Source organism: Salmo salar, chromosome 13, assembly GCF_965601325.2.
Source record: "Salmo salar chromosome 13, fSalSal1, whole genome shotgun sequence".
Lineage (NCBI taxonomy): Eukaryota > Metazoa > Chordata > Actinopteri > Salmoniformes > Salmonidae > Salmo > Salmo salar.
In genome coordinates, this window is record NC_138303.1 from 44,960,751 (window position 1) to 44,986,002 (window position 25,252).

Consider the following 25,252-nt stretch of genomic DNA (forward strand, 5'->3'; position numbering starts at 1 on the left):
CATTTTTCCAAATTACATGTATTTTATACAAGGTATGTTAAGCAATAACAACAAAAAGACTTATCCTTTGAACTATATAAAAACAAAATTACAATGATGTACATATCAGAATCATTATCAAATCTCTCGCTTCCCAACTTCAATATCCTTACAGAACACTACAAATCTGTATGTCTATATGTGTAGCACATTCCTTAAATAAAACACATCATTCTACATCTGCGTCCCAAACAGCACCACATTTCCAAAATAGTATGCCACTTTTAACCAGAATGCATTGGGCCCTGTTCAAAAGTAGTGCACTACAGAATAGGGCGCCATTTGGGACACATTCTACAACTGCTGGCTCAAGTCTATACTACTAAAGACTTGAATACGAACCATAGTGGATTTGAAAATGATTAGGAACCAGATTCTTCATATCATGACAGTACTGTTTTGACTGGGTGGCTATATAAATTCCAAAATATACACATCTAAAAACACAGAACTTCATCCAGAAGTGAGTTAAATGTAGCTTGGGTACCAGTATGTGACATGCCACGACAAGGAGTGACACGATGGCACACAGACTGTCACCCAGGCTAAGTTAAATGAATACAATAAAAAACACAAAGTTAAATCTTTCTTGGGGTCATTAGCACACCGATCATTTCTTTTAAAATATCTACATCAATTCTGGTGAAGAGATCCCCTTTCTAAAAGGTTTGGTTGCTATCTACATGGGAAAAATAAACACCTGGGTGGTGAATAAAAGTAATAACCTAAGTTTGTAGAAATAAAAAAGTAAACTAGAGGAGTTGAAAGTGAGGTGAGAACATAGATGTGAACACAACTGTAAAGGAGTGAATGGGAGGCAAGCCTACTAGCACATAATACATATAAAAAGCTATCTAAAAGTAAGTCATCCAAAACAACATGAGTTCATCTCAAAATGATTAAATCGTTTCTAAAAATCCCATTTGGCTGAATTGTCTGGAAAGAAATGTATATTTTATTTACCGATTTAAAACCTTCACCCCTTTTGACTTCAAGCACACCCACTCACCCACAGAGAGACCCATGTCAAGTGAAGAATGGGTCATATCATGGGTTTCATAATAAAATCTAAGAATTGTTTTACTATAAATCAACTACAAATTATTTCAGACATTTTTCATTGTCAATTTGAGGAATACATGTCTCTTGCATGTAGGTTTAATGGGTTAAATGATTAGATCATATAGCAATTAATTGATCCATACATGTTCAATTGATCTGAGCGGTGCATGACCAACTAAATGCTTACATGCTCCTCAATATATACACTACCGTTCAAAAGTTTGGGGTCACTTAGAAATGTCCTTGTTTTTGAAAGAAAAGCACATTTTTTGTTCATTAAAATAACTTCAAATTGATCAGAAATACAGTGTAGACATTGTTAATATTGTAATTGACTATTGTAGCTGGAAACGGCAGATTTTTTATGGAATAGCTACATAGGCGTACAGAGGCCCATTATCAGTTAATCCAAGTTTACTGGTTTAAAAGGCTAATTGATCATTGGAAAACCCTTTTGCAATTATGTTAGCACAGCTGAAAACTGTTGTTCTGATTAAAGAAGCAAGAAAACTAGCCTTCTTTAGACTAGTTGAGTATCTGGAGCATCAGCATTTGTGGGTTCGATTACAGGCTCAGTTGAGGACTTGTGAGGTGTCGGTTTCTCAAACTAGACACTCTAATGTACTTGATCTCTTGCTCAGTTGTGCACCGGGGCCTCCCACTCCTCTTTCTATTCTGGTTAGAGCCAGTTTGCGCTGTTCTGTGAAGGGAGTAGTACACAGCGTTGTATGAGATCTAAAGTTTCTTGGCAATTTCTCGCATAGAATAGCCTTCATTTCTCAGAACAAGAATAGATGAGTTTCAAAAGAAAGTTATTTGTTTCTGGCCATATTGAGCCTGTAATCGAACCCACAAATGCTGATGCTTCTGATCTCAACTAGTCTAAAAAAGGACAGTTTTATTGCTTCTTTAATCAGGACAACATTTTTCAGCTGTGCTAACATAATTGCAAAAGGGTTTTCTAATGATCAATTAGCCCTTTAAACTTGGATTAGCTAACACAATGTACCATTGGAACACAGCAGTGATGGTTGCTGATAGTGGGCCTCTGTATGCCTATGTAGATATTCCATTTAAAAAAATCTGCCGTTTCCAGCTACAATAGTCATTTACAACATTAACAATGTCTACACTGTATTTCTGATCAATTTGATGTTATTTTAATGGACAAAAAATGCTTTTCTTTAAAATACAGGGACATTTCTAAGTGACCCCAAACTTTTGAACGGTAGTGTGTGTATATATATATATATATTCATATCAAAGTATGAATAATACCAAATGTGAAAGCAGAGTACCAAAGTAGAAGGCTGACTATTTCAGCGCTACAAAACAGCTATATAGATTCAATCAATTCTGAATTATTAAGAGGACTGGAAAGGGGTATAGAGTGAGAACATGAGTGGATGACAGGTGCAGGTGAAGATACCAGATGAAAAAAAATTGAATTATAGATTAAAAAATATAAACAGTCTCTCTTAAAGCAGTCATGTCTTTCAGGTCCTCTTTAATTTACATCCATCTGTCCTCCATCCGTCCATATCTCCCGAACCACCTCTCACAGGAGAAGCTTCCCATTGCGGTGTATTTTCAGAATCTTTCCTAGTCTCTGTTTTGCTGTTGCAAGTCCTTTCTTTGGACGTTTCCCTGAGATGGAGGTAGAAAGAAGGAATAAGTCAATGGGTAAGAAAACACTGTCACATTTGTGAATCCTGTTCATTAGACACCAAATGGAGGAAAACAGGCTGAAGCAGGGAAGGATTATCTGGACAGGTAATTTTCATTTTCCGCTCTGAAATGTTTTCTGTTGTGTGCCCTAATGAACACAACTCACAGGGGTTACAGCAACAACAGAAAAATCGATCTCAGATTGCTTTTCTGTGGGGCCAAGTTAACTTTCACTTTCATGCAGTAAAAAAAATAAAATAAAGTAATGACCATCATGCTTTTAGGGAAAGAGGATCATTTGTACATGTACTCTGCAAGTTTTACCAATTACAGTCCTTTTCAATTGGATAAAAACATTTATTATTAAAATAATGAACAAAAATGAATCCATATGAAAGAAATCAGTCACAGTGACGGAGAAAGAATTTTAACCCCTGAGCTCATGTCTATGTGCTGTGAAGTTACCCGTGTGTTTCTACAGCCATGACCGAAATTATTGGCACCCTTAATAAAGACTAAAGATGAGCAAAAAAAATAGGTAAGTGATGACTGTGGAATTTTGGATGATGGTAATTGGTCAGCCAAATGACCGCTGTCACTGTAATAACTGTTTGGGCGGGGGGTGCACATTTTCTCCTCTCCTCCGCATCTGACTGCATGTGCTGCCATAGAAATATAATTAATAGAATAGGCGTCCTCATTCTATGATGGCATAATGGGTTGACTGGCAGCCATAGATGTGGTAAAGGAGTCATTGGAACGCAGAAGTTCCATTTACCAGATTGGAGAACATTCAACAAATCTGATCTAACATAGTGGATATTTGCCAAAGCCTTCATGTTTTATGTACTGTAACAGGCCCACAATGTGCTTACTTCAGTCCAATTTGGATATATTTGCTACATAACATGTAGAAGTGACTACTAAATGCTAACTAACGTTTGTATAAGATGGTTAGCATAACTGTAATGTAGTTGATCGGTAACAATGACATGAACATGTGTTGGGGTTGACATCCATACAAAAAAAAAATACATTCCATTGCATGAGGCACATCAGTTAAACATCATTTGAATGAACATTCACATTACCATAGAAATTATTGCATCACAATACCAGGCAGCCATTGTGAGTGCACGAATTAGTTAACCAGTCAAATTGCCAGGGTTAGATGAAGCAAGCCTATTCTATGTCTGTGCTGCTGCTGCGCTGGATTGTCGTCATTCCGTCAGCTGTGCGTTAGACCCCCCAAAAAATGGTTCATTTATTTTCATGATGTCTGATGTCAACTATATTGTGTATGAAAAAAAGGGAAGATTACACTGAACAAAAATAAACGCAACAATCAACAATTTCAAAGATTTTACTCAGTTACAGTTCATATAAGGAAATCTGTTAATTGTAATAAATTCATTAGGCCCTAATCTATGGATTTCACATGACTGGGAATACAGATATGCATCTGTTGGTCACAGAGATCTTTTCAAAAAGTAGGGGTGTGGATCAGAAAACCAGTCAGTATCTGGTGTGACCACCATTTGCCTCAAGCAGCGCGACACATCTCCTTCGCATAAAGTTGATCAGGCTGTTGATTGTGGCCTGTGGAATGTAGTCCCACTGCTCGAAGTTGCTGGATATTGGCGGGAATTGGAACATGCTGTCGTACACGTCGAACCAGAGCATCCCAAACATGCTCAATGGGTGACATGTATGGTGAGTATGCAGGGCATGGAAGTACTGGGACATTTTCAGCTTCCAGGAATTGTGTTCAGATCTTTGCAAAATGGGACTGTGCATTATCAAGCTGAAACATGAGGTGATGGCGGTGGATGAATGGCATGACAATGGGCCTCAGGATCTCGTCATGATATCTCTGTTCTACCAATCATTGACAGAGCCCTCTGTTCATAACGTTGACATCAGCAAACCGCTCGCCCACACGATGCCATACACGCTGTTTGCCAACTGCCCAGTACAGTTGAAATCGGGATTAATCTGTGATGAGCACACTTCTCCAGCATGTCAGTGGCCATCGAAGGTGAGCATTTGCCCACAAAAGTCGGTTACAATGCCATACTGCAGTCAGGTCAAGATCCTGGTGAGGACGACGAGCACGCAGCCGAGCTTCCCTGAGACAGTTTCTGACAGTTTCTGACAATCTGCAAACCCGCAGTTTCATCAGCTGTCCAGGTGGCTGGCCTCAGACGATCCCGCACGTGAAGAAGCCAGATGTGGAGGTCCTGGGCTGGCGTGGTTACATGTGGTCTGAGGCTGTGAGACCAGTTGGACGTACTGCCAAATTCTCAAAAACGACGTTGGATGCGGCTTATGGCAGAGAAATTAACATTAAATTATCTGGAAACAGCTCTAGTGGACATTCCTGCAGTCAGCATGCCAATTGCACGCGCTCTCAAAACTTGAGACATCTGTGGCATTGTGTTGTGTGACAAAACTGCACATTTTAGAGTGGCCTTTATTGTCCACAGCACAAGGTGCACCTGTGTAATGATCATACTTCTTGATATGCCACACCTGTCTAGTAGATAGTGAACATTTCTCCTTTGCCAAGATAATCTAACAGGGATGTAAACAAACGTCTCCACAAAATGAGGAAAATTATATTTTTGTGTGTATGAAAAATGTCTTTACATGTTGTGTTTTTTGTTGTTGTGTATATTATTATACTTATACAATTGCTCAGAGAAAGAGATTTTAACAAGTAATATGTTCTCTCAAAAAGATAGAGGTCCAAATGATTGGCACCCTTATTTCCAATACTTCAGCACCATCCCCTTTGCGAGGAGAACGGTACTGAGCCTTTTTCTAAAATATTTTATGAGATTGGAGAACATATTTTACTTAACTAGGCAAGTCAGTTAAGAACAAATTCTTATTTTCAATGACGGCCTAGGAACAGTGGGTTAACTGCCTTGTTCAGGGGCAGAACGACAGATTTTTACCTTGTCAGCTCGGGGATTCAATCTTGCAACCTTTCGGTTACTAGTCCAATGCTCTAACCACTAGGCTACCTGCCGCCCCAATTGGGAGGGATCTTAGACCATTCATCTATACAGCAACTTTCCAGATCCTTGATATCCTTTGTCAGTGCTTATGGACTTCCCTCTTCAATTCAAACCACAGGTTTTCAATTGTGTTCAAGTCCAGAGACAGATGGCTATTGCAAAATGTTGATTTTGTGGTCAATTAACCATTTCTTTGTGGATTTTGATGTGTTCTTAGGGTAATTGTCTTGCTGGAAGATCCACTTGTGGCCAGGTTTCATCCTCCTGGCAGAGGCAACCAGGTTTTAGACTGAAATGTCTTGAGCTCATTGGCCACGCACACCAGTGGTTGGTTTGGCGTTGAAAGAAGGATGCGTATACAGAAAATAAGGTCAACGGCATCAAACTTTACCCAGTACCAGGACATTTTGCCCAAAACCTTGTTGCCTCTGCCAGGATGCAGCAAGTTGGCCAAAAGTGGATCTTCCAGCAAGACAATTACCCCAAGCACTTATGTACTTACCTCCACCAGCTCCAGCGCTGCCGGGACTAGCTAGCCCAGCGGGGGAGGCTGCCGAGGGGGAGTAAGTGCTGCTGTTCTGGGGGGAGAGGGAGGGTCGTCTGGAGGTGAGGAACACCCCAGGAGCCATAGCCGCACTCCCTCTGGGGCCCCCAGGGCCCGCCGTGTACTCATGGTCCAGTAGGCTGGCAGAGTAGCACTCCACCCTCTGCTCAGGGCTTAAGTCAGGGGTGGGAGGCTCCGGGGCTAGAGGGGGGGACGGAGGGGACGGCTCGGCCTGAGGAGGTGGCTGTGGTGGGGCAACGGGGCGGGGCTTTTTGGTGTACTTCCTCTTGGTGGGTTTCTGGATCTCCTGGATGAATAAACAATAGAAATATTAGACAGCAGTTGACATTCAATCATATTCCCTAGCTCCTCAGAGGGTAGCATCTCAACATTTGGCTCTCATTTGTCTGTTTTTGGTGATTGTCACATCTTAATTTTTTTATTTAACTAGGCAAGTCAGTTAAGAACAAATTCTTATTTACAATGACGGCCTACACCGGGCCAATTGTGCGTCGCCCTATGGGACTCTCAATCATGGCCGGTTGTGATACAGCCTGGAATCGAACCAGGGTCATTAGTGACGCCTCTAGCACTGAGATGTAGCGCCTTAGACCGCTGCGTCACTCAGGAGCCTTCAAAATGTATTTGAATGGGTGTAAGATTTAGTAAAGGGCACTACCGCTACCTGCCCTACCACTCTCAGAACATAAACTTGTCCCAAACTGTCCCCTAACATACACTATATACAAAAGTATGTGGACACCGCTTCAAATTTGTGGATTTGGTTATTTCAGCCACACCCGATGATGACAGTTGTATAAAATTGAGCACACCGCCATGCAATCTCCATAGACAAACATTGACAGTAGAATGGCCTTACTGAAGAGCTCAGTGACTTTAAACGTGGCACCGCTATAGGATGCCTCCTTTCCAACAAGTCAGTTTGTCAAATTTCTGCCCTGCTAGAGCTGCCGAAGGTCAACTGTAAGTGCTGTTATTGTGAAGTGGAAACGTCTAGGAGCAACAACTGCTCAGCTGCGAAGTGGTAAGCCACACAAGCTCACAGAACGGGACCGCCGAGTGCTGAAGCGCGTAAAAAAATTGTCTGTCCTCGGTTGCAACGTTCACTACAGAGTTCGAAACCTCCTCTGGAAGCAACGTCAGCACAACAAATGTTCGTCGGAGCTTCATGAAATGGGTTTCCATGGCCGAGCAGCTGCACGCAAGCCTAAGATCACCATGCCTAATGCCAAGCGTCGGCTGGAGTGGTGGAAACGCGTTCTTAGGAGTGATGGTTTGTCGCGATCTGGCCTGCACAGAGCCCTGACCTCAACCCCATCGAACACCTTTGGGATGAATTGGAACGCCGACTGCGAGCCAGGCCTCATCTCCCAACATCAGTGCCCGACCTCAATAATGCTCGTGGCTGAATGGAAGCAAGTCCTCGCAGCAAAGTTCCAACATCTAGTGGAAAGCCTTCCCAGAAGAGTGGGGGCTGTTATAGCAGCAAAGGGGGGGACCAACTCCATATTAATGCCCATCGTTTTGGAATGAGATGTTGGACGAGCAAGTGTCCACATACACTACATGACCAAAAGTATTTCCCCTCCTCTCATCTCACCTGTTGTGCCAGTTTGGCAGCAGCTGCAGCAAGGCCAGTCTCTACAGACGCCACTCTGGCCCCCTCCCTCACTGGGCGCTCCTGTTTTGGCAGAGTGGGGGTTACCCGGGCTGAGGGAACATGAAAATATGTTAGCGGAATTAATCAATGATTGGTAACACTTTATTTGGAGAGTCCGCCTACAGATGGTTACTACATGTTCAACAAGTATCAACAAATGTCCTTCGCTGTCGGTTTGGTCATGAAACATGTCCACTGTCTAACATTCAGTGACTAAGTTGACAACCCATTGAAAAGGGGTTGAGTAGTGAGTACCTTTGGGGCTCCAAGGAGTGTCGTCCCAGTTTTTCTTCCTCTTCATCTTGGCCTTGTTGGCATGGTCCTCCTCATCAGACTCTAGGGAGGGATAGACTGAAACACACACAGTTGTTTAGGAGGGTTGAGCAGGCAGGCAGGATAATGACGGTGACATCATTGGATCATTTCGTTTAGTATCCATCATAGTGCCTTGATTAGACCATGACTTAGTTCCCAGGTGAGCCAAACCCAATGTTCGTGCATTTGTTTTAGCTCACCTGGGGAACCAGTTTGGCGGAGGGTGCAAATTTGAGACCATTCCAAAAGTAATGCAGCCAGGGCGAGGGGAGTAGTCTGAGCAGTAGCCAGGCCGGGGGTATGTTCTTGTGCTCCTTCCTCCTATGACTCACCTGGTCAGAAGGAGTGCACTATACAGGGAATAGGCTGCCATTTGGGACGCACACAGCCTATGGGAGAATCTCAATTGAGATTCTTCCTCTGACTCACCATACTCGGCGTCTTTAAAACAGGTGCCCAGAGTTTCCTGCTCGTCTGGGCTGTCCTCGTCGCTAAGGTGACGGGCCGGCCGCTTGACAGGCCGCTTCCCAGGGCGTTGGAACGTTGTCTTCTCTTTGGAGGCTCCCCCCCCTCTGCTCTTATTGGCTCCTGTCACCCACACGGCCCGCCCTCCTTTCTCTTTGACCATGCCCAGGCCCTCAGAAAGCCCTCCGGAGACAGACCGAGGGGAGGAAGAGGAGGAAGAGGAGGAGGAGGAAGAGGATGGAGGGTTGGCCATGGAGAGCATGCCCTGGATGGCATCTCGTGTGCTGGGAGAGGCTGGGGCTTCCTCACTGGAGGGTGGAGAGGGAGGACAAGAGATGAGTGATCACCACACAAACAGCACTAAAATGTAGAGGACATATGTTGCAAAAATGTATATTACGCAAGTTAACCTGTTCTGTTTATGAAGGCAGTGAGTGAAACATTCATCCTCCCAACTTCATTGGCTCCCATTTTGGATACATTTTTCCATTGGCAATCTGATGCCAAGGCAGAACGCAAATACATTTTTCGAATGATTGACTTGAGTTCAAATGGATAAGACAATACGTGGTAGTCTGACTGCTCAGAATATCTGAACACAAGTTGCAGAGGGCTGGTATTGAGAATAAAACAATATGATTGAGGTTTCTGAAATGTCCAGAAGTGTCAGTCAGGCCCTACCTGAGTGCAGAGTCCAGCCCTGCCACCTGTTTGCTGGCTTTCAGCAGGTCCAGGATTCCCCCTGCTCCACCCTTTACGCCATGGACAGTCATGGTCTCCTCCTCATCTGTGGTGTAGTCCTCCTCAATGTCAAAGTCCACCTCTCCTGGTTCTCTGATGCGATGGGGGTCAGAGCATGGCTTGGCCCTCGGCAGCTTCCTTGGAAGACCTGAAGGAAACAGGGTCTTGTTCAGTAGGCAAAAAAAATGGAAGAATACTATTTGAAACTGTGTGAAATGGGGAGGAACTAATTGAAATGCTACATTTGTACGTTTTTCTTAGCAAAAGGTTGTTACAACATGTGCTCTGATGGAAAACGATACAGGCATACATACGAGTTTATAGTTTGTTCCTTGCTCCACCAACGGACCAAACCTGCCCCAGACACCAATGATATAACTGACTGGTAGATTAGGTCACTCTATCCCAAAGTACGCCTAAAAAGTGTTTTTATTGCTTTCTTATCAATTTAGCCTCAAGGCTCAGAAGGCTGAACCGAATGCCCCAACAAGATCAGAAAATGTTTTTTTATTGCTTAGTAATGCTATCACGAAAGAAGTGCTCTCGAAGTATATTTCCATTTGTACTATATCATGTAAACTTACCACTAAGTTTCTTCTTGCTGGACCCCGCAGCCTTGCGTCGTGGAGGAGGTGTCTCGTCAATCTGTAGCTCGTCCTCTGATTCAAAGTCTGACAGGGCAGACCCTCCCATAGCATGGTGCTGGAAGTGAGGTGCACGGCCGGCACTGTTACTGCCGCCCGAACGACCACCCTTCCTCCTGTGGTCGGAAAGAAAGAAACTTCTATGAACGTGTCGATGACACAATGTCAAATGCAAACGGAACGTGATAAGAGATAAAGAGGTCGCCTGACACCCCAGTCTTACCCCTGTATTTTGCCGTTGGTCAGCACCAGCTTCAGTTTGCTCTTGCTCATTTTCCCCTGGAACTCCTCCAAGGGTAGCTCAAACTGGAGATGAAGAGAAATCACAAGCACCCATTAGCATCACAAATCCATGCAAACAAACACTGTACTCAGGTTCAGAGCTGAATAAAACTTTCAACTTTCTTTGTCCCAGAGGGATTTTCCTTTTAGGTAAAAGGACTATTTAATTTACATTTCATTTATTAAATGTATTTGACAGGGACAAGGTACATCAATCACCAATTGAACAGACGTACCTTGTTCTTGTTTTTCTTGTTACCAGATTGGCATTTCTTCAGTGTGTGTTTGGTGTGGATCTCCAGGAGGTCCAGCTCTCCTGCCTCTTTCATTAAGCCCTTTTGGCCCTTCTTTTTGGGGCTGGGGGACACATCCTTGGGTTTGGGGCCTCTCTTCTTCCCCGGGGGGCGGCCAGGGCTCTGGGAGACGGCTAGAGGGGAGGCTTTGGGGAGGGGCGAGGGGAAGCCCTGTGTAGAGGTGAAAGGAGCCGCAGGACGGCCTTGCTGGAAGATGTCCTGGAGTGGCAGAGAGGACAGAGCACTCTCAGTAAGCCAGACTGAAATTAATTCATACGCACTCATATGCCTGATAGGGACTCACTATAGTGGTGACCTGAACTGTACTGGCTCAGATATTATGGTAGATGAACAACTAGGCCAGTCCAGTAGCTTGGATCAGTTTGCCTAAGTGTACTCTTTTGGGCTCCCGAGTGGTGCAGCGGTCTAAGGCACTGCATCTCAGTGCAAGAAGCGTCACTACAGTCCCTGGTTTGAATCCAGGCTGAATCACATCTGGCTGTGATTGGGAGTTCCATAGGGCGGCGCACAATTGGCCCAGCGTCGTCCATGTTTGGCCGAGGTAGGCCGTCGTCGTAAATAAGAATTTGTTCTTAACTGACTTGCCTAGTTAAATAAAAGGTTAAATAAATAAATATAATCAATTTTAAAAAATGAAATAGTGTCTCCACCTCCCCAGGCCAGCTTACCTCCACCAGTCGTATCTCCTTGGCCAGGTCCTTGACCAGCTGCTGAGTCTTAATGGTCTCTGGAATCTCCACCTCGTGGTCAGTCAGCGACTGGCGGGAGGACAAAAAAATAACGGCACCATAAGACACAAAGGACTATAGCGCCCATTACAACTAGCTTCCTGACATCTTGTGCCATTGTTCATAATGTTTACGACTGCCAATGAAGGATGTTATAACGTCTTCAGTGGCTGCTATAAAGGCTTGATGAATGCAGACATAAGGGGGCCTACAGTAAAGAGCTACCTCTTTGCGTGTCCAGGTACGGAAAGCGTTGTTGAGGGCCTTGGCTCCGTGGACCAGGTAGGTAGCAGGGTGTCTGCGGTTCTCTCTCAGACCTGCAATGTAGACCAACATAGAAGTTATCAAGGTTCTTGACAAACATTGCCCAAAGAAATGCAGTTCATTAGAGAGCAGAGGGGGAAAAAGCATGGTTTATCATGAAGCACCTCACCTCTGAATGTGTCAAGCAGGTGCTTGCCAACATACCAGCACACCGTCTCAAAGTTTGGGAAACTGAACAGGTCAGCTGTACTCAACCTCTTCTCTATTTCATACGCTCTGATGGGGAAAGAAGACAGAACACAGGGTGAATGGTTATAAACATTTGATAATTGGAATGTATAGTACAACGGTAATGGAAATGTATTGAGTGAGCCATTTTCAAAATGGCATTGTAGTTATGAACGGTAGAGAAAGGTTGCTATGATCAGTTCAGATAAACTGAGTACTGCAAGTGATGCGACTCACGTTTTAGTAGGAGGCAGGAGTGAAGGGACTTACCGGAGCTGCATGTCAATGTTGAGACTGTGTAGGAAATTCCCTCCGAAAGCCACGCAGTCCACAGGAGTCAGTACAGCATGGATCCATCCTGAGAGAGAGAGACACACAGGTACATTGAAAACCCTCAGGCATATACAGGTAAAAAAAAAAAAATCCTTCCTCATGATGCCATCTATTTTGTGAAGTGAACCAGTCCTTCCTGCAGCAAAGCACCCCCACAACATGCTTCACGGTTGGGATGATGTTCTTCGGCTTGCAAGCTTCCCCTTTTTCCTCCAAACATAACGATGGTCATTATGGCCAAACAGTTATATATTTTTTCAACAGACCAGAGAACATTTCTCCAAAAAGTACAATCTCTGTCCCCATGTGCAGTTGCAAACCGAAGTCAAGCTATATTATGGCGGTTTTGGAGCAGTGGCTTCTTCCTTGATGAGCGGCCTTTCAGGTTGTCGACATAGGACTCGTTTTACTGTGGATATAGATACTTTTGTACCCGTTTCCTCCAGCATCTTCACAAGGTCCTTTGCTGTTGTTCTGGAATTGATTTGCACTTTTCGCACCAAAGTACATTCATCTCTAGGAGACAGAACGCGTCTCCTTCCTGAGCGGTATGACAGCTGTGTGGTCCCATGGTGTTTAAACTTGCATACTATTGTTTGTACAGATGAACGTGGTACCTTCAGGCGTTTGGAAATTGCTCCCAAGGATGAACCAGACTTGTGGAGGTCTACCATTTTTTTTCTTAGGTCTTGCCTAATTTCTTTTGATTTTCCCATGTCAAGCAAAGACGCACCGAGTTTGAAGGTAGGCCTTGAAATACATCCACAGGTACACCTCCAATTGACTCAAATTATGTCAATTAGCCTACCAGAAGCTTCTAAAGCCATGACATCATTTTCTGGAATTTTCCAAGCTGTTTAAAGGCACAGTCAACTTAGTGTATGTAAACTTCTGACCCACTGGAATTGTGATACAGTGAATTATAAGTGAAATGATCTGTTTGTAAACAATTGATGGAAAAATTACTGGTGTCATGCAAAGTAGATGTCCTAACCGACTTGCCAAAACTATAGTTTGTTTAACAAGAAATTTGTGGAGTGGTTGAAAAACGAGTTTTAATGACTCCAACAACAAGTGTATGTAAATGACTCCAACAAGTGTATGTAAACTTCCGACTTCAACTGTACGCTACCAGTTAAAAGTTTGGACATACCTACTCATTCAAGGGTTTTTCTTTATTTTGACTATTTTCTACATTGTAGAATAATAGTGAAGACATCAAAACTATGAAATAACACATATGGAATCATGTAGTAACCAAAAAAACGGATAAACAAATCAAAATATATTTTATATTTCAGATTCTTCAAAGCAGCCACCCTTTCTTTGCCTTGATGACAGCTTTGCACACACTTGGCATTCTCTCAACCAGCTACATGAAGTACTCACCTGGATGCATTTCATTTTAACAGGTGTGCCTTGTTGAAAGTTAATTTGTGGAATTTCTTCCCTTCTTAATGCGTTTGAGCCAATCAGTTGTGTTGTGACAAGGTAAGGTTGGTATACAGAAGATAGCCCTATTTGGTAAAATACCAAGTCCATATTATGGCAAGAACAGCTCAAATAAGCAAAGAGAAATGACAGTCCATCATTACTTATTTATTAAAGGATATCAAAGTGAAACAGTTCTCTAAAGACACAGGAGACAATAATACAAGAAACAACACTTCTGTAGCTTGTCAACTATGTGTCTGTCTATCCCTGTTCTCTCCTCTCTGCACAGGCCATACAAACGCTTCACACCGCGTGGCCGTTGCCACTCTAACCTGGTGGTCCCAGCGCGCACGACCCACGTGGAGTTCCAGGTCTCCGGCAGCCTCTGGAACTGCCGGTCTGCAGCCAACAAGGCTGAGTTCATCTCAGCCTATGCTACCCTCCAGTCCTTAGACTTCCTGGCGCTGACGGAAACATGGATTACCACAGATAACACTGCTACTCCTACTGCTCTCTCTTCGTCTGCCCACGTGTTCTCGCATACCCCTAGAGCATCGAGCCAGCGGGGTGGTGGCACTGGAATCCTCATCTCTCCCAAGTGGACATTCTCTCTTTCTCCCCTGACCCATCTGTCTATCTCCTCATTTGAATTCCATGCTGTCACAGTTACCAGCCCTTTCAAGCTTAACATCCTTATCATTTATCGCCCTCCAGGTTCCCTTGGAGAGTTCATCAATGAGCTTGACGCCTTGATAAGTTCCTTTCCTGAGGATGGCTCACCTCTCACAGTTCTGGGTGACTTTAACCTCCCCACGTCTACCTTTGACTCATTCCTCTCTGCCTCCTTCTTTCCACTCCTCTCCTCTTTTGACCTCACCCTCTCACCTTCCCCCCCTACTCACAAGGCAGGCAATACGCTTGACCTCATCTTTACTAGATGCTGTTCTTCCACTAATCTCATTGCAACTCCCCTCCAAATCTCCGACCACTACCTTGTATCCTTTTCCCTCTTGCTCTCATCCAACACTTCTCACTCCGCCCCTACTCGGATGGTATTGCGCCGTCCCAACCTTCGCTCTCTCTCTCCCGCTACTCTCTCCTCTTCCATCCTATCATCTCTTCCCTCTGCTCAAACCTTCTCCAACCTATCTCCTGATTCTGCCTCCTCAACCCTCCTCTCCTCCCTTTCTGCATCCTTTGATTTTCTCTGTCCCCTATCCTCCAGGCCGGCTCGGTCCTCCCCTCCTGCTCCGTGGCTCGACGACTCACTACGAGCTCACAGAACAAGGCTCCGGGCAGCCGAGCGGAAATGGAGGAAAACTCGCCTCCCTGCGGACCTGGCATCCTTTCACTCACTCCTCTCTACATTCTCCTCTTCTGTCTGTGCTGCTAAAGCCACTTTCTACCACTCTAAATTCCAAGCATCTGCCTCTAACCCTAGGAAGCTCTTTGCTACCTTCTCCTCCCTCCTGAATCCTCCTCCCCCTCCCCCCCCCCCTCCTCCCTCTCTGCGGATGACTTCGTCAACCATTTTGAAAAGAAGGTTGACGATATCCGATCCTCGTTTGCTAAGTCAAACGACACCGCTGGTCCTGCTCACACTGCCCTACCCTGTGCTTTGACCTCTTTCTCCCCTCTCTCTCCAGATGAAATCTCGCGTCTTGTGACGGCCGGCCGCCCAACAACCTGCCCACTTGACCCTATCCCCTCCTCTCTTCTCCAGACCATTTCCGGAGACCTTCTCCCCTTCCTCACCTCGCTCATCAACTCATCCTTGACCGCTGGCTACGTCCCTTCCGTCTTCAAGAGAGCGAGAGTTGCACCCCTTCTGAAAAAACCTACACTCGATCCCTCCGATGTCAACAACTACAGACCAGTATCCCTTCTTTCTTTTCTCTCCAAAAACTCTTGAACGTGCCGTCCTTGGCCAGCTCTCCTGCTCTCTCTCTCAGAATGACCTTCTTGATCCTAATCAGTCAGGTTTCAAGACTGGGCATTCAACTGAGACTGCTCTTCTCTGTGTCACGGAGGCTCTCCGCACTGCTAAAGCTAACTCTCTCTCCTCTGCTCTCATCCTTCTAGACCTATCTGCTGCCTTTGATACTGTGAACCATCAGATCCTCCTCTCCACCCTCTCCGAGTTGGGCATCTCCGGCGCGGCCCACGCTTGGATTGCGTCCTACCTGACAGGTCGCTCCTACCAGGTGGCGTGGCGAGAATCTGTCTCCGCACCATGCGCTCTCACCACTGGTGTCCCCCAGGGCTCTGTTCTAGGCCCTCTCCTATTCTCGCTATACACCAAGTCACTTGGCTCTGTCATATCCTCACATGGTCTCTCCTATCATTGCTATGCAGACAACACACAATTAATCTTCTCCTTTCCCCCTTCTGATAACCAGGCGGCGAATCGCATCTCTGCATGTCTGTCAGACATATCAGTGTGGATGACGGATCACCAGCTCAAGCTGAACCTCGGCAAGACGGAGCTGCTCTTCCTCCCGGGGAAGGACTGCCCCTTCCATGATCTCGCCATCACGGTTGACAACTCCCTTGTGTCCTCCTCCCAGAGTGCTAAGAACCTTGGCGTGATCCTGGACAACACCCTGTCGTTCTCCACTAACATCAAGGCGGTGACCCGATCCTGTAGGTTCATGCTCTACAACATTCGCAGAGTACGACCCTGCCTCACACGGGAAGCGGCGCAGGTCCTAATCCAGGCACTTGTCATCTCCCGTCTGGATTACTGCAACTCGCTGTTGGCTGGGCTCCCTGCCTGTGCCATTAAACCCCTACAACTCATCCAGAACGCCGCAGCCCGTCTGGTGTTCAACCTTCCCAAGTTCTCTCACGTCACCCCGCTCCTCCGCTCTCTCCACTGGCTTCCAGTTGAAGCTCGCATCCGCTACAAGACCATGGTGATTGCCTACGGAGCTGTGAAGGGAACGGCACCTCCATACCTTCAGGCTCTGATCAGGCCCTACACCCAAACAAGGGCACTGCGTTCATCCACCACTGGCCTGCTGGCCCCCCTACCTCTGAGGAAGCACAGTTCCCGCTCAGCCCAGTCAAAACTGTTCGCTGCTCTGGCACCCCAATGGTGGAACAAGCTCCCTCACGACGCCAGGACAGCGGAGTCAATCACCACCTTCCGGAGACACCTGAAACCCCACCTCTTTAAGGAATACCTAGGATAGGATAAAGTAATCCTTCCAGCACACCTCCAGGCTGTGTAAGGGCTATTTGACCAAGGAGAGTGATGGAGTGCTGCATCAGATGACCTGGCCTCCATAACCACCCGACCTCAACCCAATTGAGATGGTTGGGGATGAGTTGGACCACAGAGTGAAGGAAAAGCAGCCAACAAGTGCAGCATATGTGGGAACTCCTTCAAGACTGTTGGAAAAGCATTACTCATGAAGCTGGTTGAGAGAATGCCAAGAGTGTGCAAAACTGTCATCAAGGCAAAGGGTGGCTACTTTGAAGAATCTCAAATATAAAATACATTTTGATTTGTTTAAATGTATTTTGGTTACTACATGACTCCATATGTGTTATTTCATAGTTTTGATGCCTTCACTATTATTCTACAATGTAGAAAATAATAAATATTACGAAAAACTCTTGAATGAGTAGGTGTGACAAACTTTTGACTGGTACTGTATGTAAACTGGCACATAATATATGGAGTTCTGACAAGCTCCACCAGGAATGCACTGTATGTAAAACACATCACCAGAAGCAATAACAGGCCTGTCACAGCACTAGTCCCTGTTTCAGAAGACAAACCATAACATCCGACCACACTTTGTTGAATACCTGGGTAAATGAAGAGGGTGAATACCTGTTGGGATGAAGAGCGTGTTCCCCTGTTTGACAGAGCACTTGTAGCACATGTCCACCTGGTCCCCGAAGAACATCTCGTTCTGATTGGACGAGGAGCTCCAGCGCTCAAACAAGGCAAGGTTGGCCGGCGTGGGGGAGATCAGGTAGAAGATCTTCTCACCCTGAGAGACACACGTAGACATGTATCTAACAGTGCTCATTAATCAACCTCTCCGTTTCCACATCAATGTGAAAGTGGAAGAGTTAAAAGGAGAGAATTTTCATCCGTCAGACAGACACAGCATTACAATGATGAACAAGGTAAAGTCAGGCATGGACATCATACATTCAAATGTTCTATCTCTCTTAAGTCTCCTAGTATATAACGCTCCAATTATGCATGTCAGCACAGCAGGAAGAATGTCTAGTTCCAACAGTCCCTTTACACAATCTGGCCCAAAAGATTTCCCAATAACTGCCCTCTTCTTACCCGTAGTACATGGTACCAGACAGAGGTACCTCCGAAGTCGATGTGGAAGTCTGTGTAGCTGTCCTTGACCCCCATGAGGCAGTACTTCTGGACGTTGGGCCGCTCAAACACGGACTCCTCAGGCCACAGGTTCTCCACCCACGATAGCTTCCTCACTATCTTCGGAGTCTCCACCAAATTTGACAGCCTGTGACAGAAAATTGACATTTTGTGTAATTAATTTTGTGTAATTAAACACCAAATTCAGTCCAAGAATTCTAGCATTTTATACAACTGCAACAGTACTTAAACAACTTTTATCTACAAAAAATATATATTATACAGAGCCATATCTTACTCTGTATGGCTCTGGCAAAATGTAACTTTTGTTCAACCAAATGATGTACTGGTGACAAGGAAGACCCCTAGAGAGCAATACCAACCAATGAGTGGACTGCATTGACACAAGAACAAGCAGTGTGGTGTACCTGGTCTCAGAGAACTCTAGGCTGATGACGTTGAGGACTCGGTCTCTGTTGGGGCTGTTGTAGTACTCCACAAAGTCCCCTAGGCGCATCTTCAGGTCAGCTTGGCGAGACACGTCAATCACATCAATCTCCCTGTCCGGACCTATAGACAACACGCAATCAACAAACAAAACACGTCTTGCCGCTCCCCACACAGAGTGCTTTATTCCTGCACCGTGATCATATACATCTCAACTTCACAGAGGTCTTGTTGTGCAAGATAAGACTGTAGTTTACTCTAGCTTATACAGTGGGGGAAAAAAGTATTTGATCCCCTGCTGATTTTGTACATTTGCCCACTTACAAAGAAATGATCAGTCTATAATTTTAATGGTAGGTTTATATGAACAGTGAGAGACAGAATAACAACAAAAACATCCTGAGAAACACATGTCAAAAATGTTATAAAATGATTTGCATTTTAATGAGGGAAATAAGTATTTAACCCCTCTGCAAAACATGACTTAGTACTTGGTGGCAAAACCCTTGTTGGCAATCACAGAGGTCAGATGTTTCTTGTAGTTGGCCACCAGGTTTGCACACATCTCAGGAGGGATTTTGTCCCACTCCTCTTTGCAGATCTTCTCCAAGTCATTAACGTTTCGAGGCTGACGTTTGGCAGCTCGAACCTTCAGCTCCCTCCACAGATTTTCTATGGGATTAAGGTCTAGAGACTGGCTAGGCCACTCCAGGACCTTAATGGGCTTCTTCTTGAGCCACTCCTTTGTTGCCTTGGCCGTGTGTTTTGGGTCATTGTCATGCTGGAATACCCATCCACGACCCATTTTCAATGCCCTGGCTGAGGGAAGGAGGTTCTCACCCAAGATTTGACGGTACATGGCCCCGTCCATCGTCCCTTTGATGTGGTGAAGTTGTCCTGTCCTCTTAGCAGAAAAACACCCCCAAAGCATAATGTTTCCACCTCCATGTTTGACGGTGGAGATGGTGTTCTTGGGGTCATAGGCAGCATTCCTCCTCCTCCAAACACGGCGAGTTGATGTCAAAGAGCTCCATTTTGGTCTCATCTGACCACAACACTTTCACCAGTTGTCCTCTGAGTCATTCAGATGTTCATTGGCAAACTTCCGATGGGCATGTATATGTATTCTTGAGCAGGGGGACCTTGCGGGCGCTGCAGGATTTCAGTCCTTCACGGCGTAGTGTGTTACCAATTGTTTTCTTGGTGACTATGGTCCCAGCTGCCTTGAGATCATTGACAAGATCCTCCGTGTAGTTCTGGGCTGATTCCTCACCGTTCTCATGATCATTGCAACTCCACGAGGTGAGATCTTGCATGGAGCCCCAGGCCGAGGGATATTGACAGTTCTTTTGTGTTTCTTCCATTTGCGAATAATCGCAACAAATGTTGTCACCTTCTCACCAAGCTGCTTGGCGATGATCTTGTAGCCCATTCCAGCCTTGTGTAAGTCTACAATCTTGTCCCTGACATCCTTGGAGAGCTCTTTGGTCTTGGCCATGGTGGAGAGTTTGGAATCTGATTGATTGATTGCTTCTGTGGACAGGTGTCTTTTTTACAGGTAACAAGCTGCGGTTAGGAGCACTCCCTTTAAGAGTGTGCTCCTAATCTCAGCTCGTTACCTGTATAAAAGACACCTGGGATCCAGAAATCTTTCTGATTTAGAGGGGGTGAAACGCTTATTTCCCTCATTAAAATGCAAATCAATTTATAACATTTCTGACATACGTTTTTCTGGATATTTTTGTTGTTATTCTGTCTCTCACTGTTGAAATAAACCTACCATTAAAATTATAGACTGATCCTTTCTTTGTCAGTGGGCAAACATACAAAATCAGCAGGGGATCAAATACTTTTCCCCCCCACTGTATCTCTTATGGTAATGGCATGTCAAGTTGAGACGTGACTAGTTAAAGAGCAGGTATGACAGAGCCTTGTACTGTATCTAGAGTCGCAGGTTTACATTGACATTTTAATCATTGAATTGAGCAGATGCCCTTATCCAGGGAGACTTACTTCGAGTCAGTGCATTCAACTAAGGTAGGTAAAGGTACCATAGAAGACAACTATTTAATGATGTGGGGAAAACAAGCAAATATTAAAATAACTGCATGTGAAACCAAAATTTTACCGATGTAGTGCTCTACGTCGTTGACTCCGAAGTTCCCCGGGGGTAGGTTCATCCCAAGGCCGTCCCTCCTGAGGACCATGACAGGAACACTGAATGAGCGCTCTTCCAGGAACTCCACTGTCAGCTGGGCCCCCGACGGCTTTAACAATACCTCATCAGCACTGCACATACACAGAGAGATTGGAAAATAGTGAGGGACACAGAGAAATAGAATAACAGTACACTCAATATGGCAGATATGGTATTATGATGCAAAATTCAACTTCTATGGTGAGAACCAGGTCAGAACTGTAAAGTTATAGAAAATTATTAAAGTACCACTCGAAATGATACATTATCTGACAATAAAAAAAAAATGCAGATTCAAAAGCCATATTGTCGATCACTCAGAGAGTTTTGAGACGCTCTACTGTATGGACGCAAGCAAAACACTACGCATGAAATCATTTACATTGTAGCTGTCGGGTTGGGTTCTTTCTCTGCGAGGCGGTCATTTTAGGTGAATGTTCATGCTAAATAAAAGAAAGTGTGGAAGAGAATGAACACGTATAGACATAATGTAATATGGGAGGTTTACCTTGGGAAGGTGCGGCTTCGTAGCTCCCTGACAAACTGTGGACTGCCCGTCTTTACCGGTCGACCAGAAGTGTCTCTTCCTCCAGCATCAGCCTGCTTGGTACCTCCACGCCGCTTCCTCACTGTGGAACATACAGGGGACAACAACAGACTTGCATTACAACCACGCTACTAATACTTGTGCTATTACAACCACACTACTACTGTACTATTACTACAAGGCCTTCATTACTACTACTAGTATTACTAAAGGCAGACCAGGTAACAAAACTGACAGAAGTGAGGAATTGGTATGTGTATTGGCATGTGTATTTCTATAGAGCTTGGTTTCCTAATCCTGTCCTAGAGTATCCCTAGCCATTCAGAATGTATTCAGAACTAGCACACCTGATGCTACAGATTCAAACAGGTCTGAAATATGGGTGAAATATAAAAAGACAGCCTGGAAAGCAAATTCAAAGAGACTGAGAGGCACTTACTGACAGAGGGCCCATGGGTGACCTGACAGTTGGGACAGTGGTACAGGTCAATCTCTGCTGCTTTGTCTTCCTCCACTCCAACACAACTAAACAAACAAACAAACAAACAAACAAAAATGTACTCATAGCCCACTGTATACAGTCAGCAATTATACTGAACAAAAATATAAACACAACATGCACCAATTTCATCGATTGTACTGAGTTACAGTTCATATGAGGAAATCAGGCAATTGAAACATTTATTAGGCCCTAATATATGGATTTCACATGACTGGGAATACTGATATGCATCTGTTGGTCAAAGATACCTTTAAAAAAAAAAATGGGCCTCTGGATCTCGTAATGGTACTTTTGTGCATTCAAATTGCCATCGATAAAATACAATTGTGTCTGTAGCTTATGCCTGCCCATACCATAACCCCACCGCCACCATGGGGCACTCTGTTCACAACGTTGACATCAGCAAACTGCTTGCCCCTACACAACGCCATACACGTGGTCTGCGGTTGTGAGGCCGGTTGGACATACTGCCAAATTCTCTAAAACAACGTTTGAGGTGGCTTATGGTTGATAAATGAACATTCAATTCTCTGACAAAAGGTCTGGTGGACATTCTTGCAGTCTGCATGCCAATTGCACGCTCCCTCATAATTTGAGACATCTGTAGCGTTGTGTGACAAAACTGCACATTTTAGAGTGGCCTTTTATTGTCCCCAGCACTAGGTTCACCTGTGTAATGATCATGCTGTTTAATCAGCTTCTTGATATGCCACACCTGTTAGGTGGATGGACTATCTTGGAGAAGGATAAATGCTCACTAACAGTGATGTAAACAAATTTGTGCACAAAATCTTTGAGAAATAAGCCTTTTGTGCATATGGTACATTTCTGGGATATTTTACTGCAACTCATGAAACATTGGACAAACACTTTACATGCTGTGTTTATATTTTTGTTCAGTGTAGTAACGCTCAATGAAACTGAAATATAACTTACCTTCCATGGAACCAGTCTTGACATATGTCACACTCGATCATAAAGCGTGTGACATCGTAGGGCAGGCGACACAGGCAGTACACTGGAACAGACGCCATACTGGGAGTGTAAACTGACTGACAGTTGGGCTTAAATCTACTCTGTGAATATGGCAGCACGACACTAGTTTGCAATTAGAATTAGTTTACGGTTGCATTGAGCTCTGAAAAAAGATATATAGTTCAAATGGCGTTTGTACTGAAGCAGCACAGGGCAGTGCCAGTAACAGGTTAACTGTGGTGTGTCACTTCACTTGGAATAGGTGCCTAGCCCACTGCTTTCTGTCACACATGATGCATTGTATTCGCCATGATTAGGCACCTGTTGAAAAGGGAAAGAAGAGAGCACAAACATATCTGTCAAAAAGTCTGCAGGGATGTGGGTGTTAATTTGAGGATAAGAAAGATAAGCTCCTCTAAGTCGTTTTACTGACCGAAGGTTCTCTCTGTAAGTTGCTATACTTGGCTCGCTAGCAGTGGGTCTGAATAGTAAGTTAGCCCACGATTAGGCAATACAAAAGTTAGCTAGCTAATAATAACACTTCTAAACTGGCTAATACATGTATGGGGAGGGATATGCCTTGCAAAATGTCTGACAGCTCTCGCATATGAATTGGAATCCAGGCAAATAACTGGCTAATTATCTAGTACTAGGGGAGGGAAAGTAACATTAGCCAGTTAGCAGCTTAGCTAGCTAACTATAGTAGCTAGATTTGTAAACACTGCAGCCTGGCTAACAATGGCTTTTCGCAAGTACCTAGACTATGCTAACGTAACTAGCTAACAAACGAAAAGCGCAGGTAATTGAACGTTACCGATTCATAGCAAGCTGGTAATAATGTGTATTAGTTCAACGCTATCTTTTCGTTAGTTGCAATTCAAGACCACACATAGCCAGCTGTTTATTCGCTACAGTAACTTAGTTGTTAGCGCAACATGCTAGCCACCATTGGCTAAGCTTAGCAACTTAAGTTAGCTGGTAACGTTAGCTAAACAGCGGATAAGTCTAGATTTAGCTAATTATATTGCATTTTATATTACTTTATTGTGAAAATAGCATTGAATTACCTATAAGTAAGTTGTACGTTCAGAAAATCGGTCCGAAATAATTTCTTACCGGGATTTAAACTGTCCGATTGCTGCAGAGGCCACCGGCCAAGCATTTGAAATCGGTTGAAATCCTTACGAAAGGCTGAGGATCGATGAGGCCTTATTATGCAGCGCAAAGTATTCAAAAACAGCCCTTACTGCATTGTCTTTTTCCCCCACAAATGATATCCAGGTGTGTAGGTTAAGTCACAAAATGTATATTGCAGGGTTTGAAAAGATTAAAAGACCACTACATGAGCACTGTTACTATAAACAACTCAGAAATACAGACATTTGTGATGGATCAACGCCATTTCAAAGCACTCGCATAGACTGTCTGTAGTTGAAGGAACAATAAAGTTGCGCTACTAAAAACTACAGTAGCGGCACATCAATACTTCAAATGTAGGCCTACACACAAAATGAAACAATATTTACATTACAGTTGAGTAATTATTGTAATAACCAGCTATCGCACTGTAATAACTGCAATAACAACCTGGGTCTGTAATTATACTGAATAAAAATATGAGTGCAACAATTTCAAAGATTTTAGAGTTAACGGTTCATATAAGGAAATCAGTCAATTGAAATGAATTAATTAAGCCCTAATCTATGGATTTCACATGACTGGGAATACACATATGCATCTGTTGGTCACAGATACCTTTAAAAAAAAAGTAGGGGTGTAGATCAGAAAACCAGTCAGTATCTGGTGTGACCACCATTTGCCTCATGCAGCGCAACACATCTATTTCGCATAGAGTTGATCAGGCTGTTGATTGTAGCCTGTGGAATGTTTTCCCACTCCTCTTCAATGGTTGTGTGAAGTTGCTGGATATTGGCGGGAACTGGAACATGCTGTCGTACACGTCGATCCAGAGCATCCCAAACATGCTCAATGGGTGACATGTCTGGTGAGTATGCAGGGTATGGAAGAACTGGGACATTTTCAGCTTCCAGGAATTGTGTAAAGATCGTTGCGACATGGGGCAGTGCATTATCATGCTGAAACATGAGGTGATGGTGGCAGACTAATGGCAAGAAAATGGGCCTCAGGATCTCGTCACGCTATCTCTGTGCATTGCCATTGATAAAATGCAACTGTGTTTGTTATCCGTAGCTTATGCCTGCCCATACCATAACCTCACCACCACCATGGGGTACTGTTCACAACATTGACATCAGCAAACCGCTCGCCCACACAACGCCATACACGTGGTCTGCGGTTGTGAGGCCAGTTGGACGTATTGCCAAATTCTCAAAAAATACAGAGGCAGAGAAATGAACATTCAATTCTCTGGCAACAGCTCTGGTGCACATTCCTGCAGTCAGCATGCCAATTGCATGCTACTTCAAAACTTGAGACATCTGTGACAT

The 25,252-nt window shown here is 44.4% G+C and overlaps 1 protein-coding gene across 1 annotated transcript; it reads right to left on the minus strand.

Annotated features, from left to right (window-relative positions):
* LOC106567021 (histone lysine demethylase PHF8) lies at positions 1-24,229 on the minus strand. Its single transcript, XM_014135797.3, has 21 exons — positions 23,901-24,229; positions 22,746-23,105; positions 21,747-21,832; positions 21,269-21,389; positions 20,692-20,852; positions 18,545-18,686; positions 18,078-18,264; positions 17,607-17,769; positions 12,269-12,356; positions 11,940-12,046; positions 11,732-11,823; positions 11,447-11,536; positions 10,701-10,976; positions 10,406-10,488; positions 10,123-10,298; positions 9,479-9,686; positions 8,762-9,105; positions 8,273-8,368; positions 7,958-8,067; positions 6,295-6,643; positions 1-2,748 (listed from the first exon to the last, which is right to left on the minus strand). The coding sequence occupies exons 2-21, from the start codon at positions 22,841-22,843 to the stop codon at positions 2,660-2,662; spliced, it is 3,066 nt and encodes a 1,021-aa protein (XP_013991272.1). The 5' UTR covers positions 22,844-23,105; positions 23,901-24,229; the 3' UTR covers positions 1-2,659.
* Positions 24,230-25,252: the final 1,023 nt, after the last annotated feature.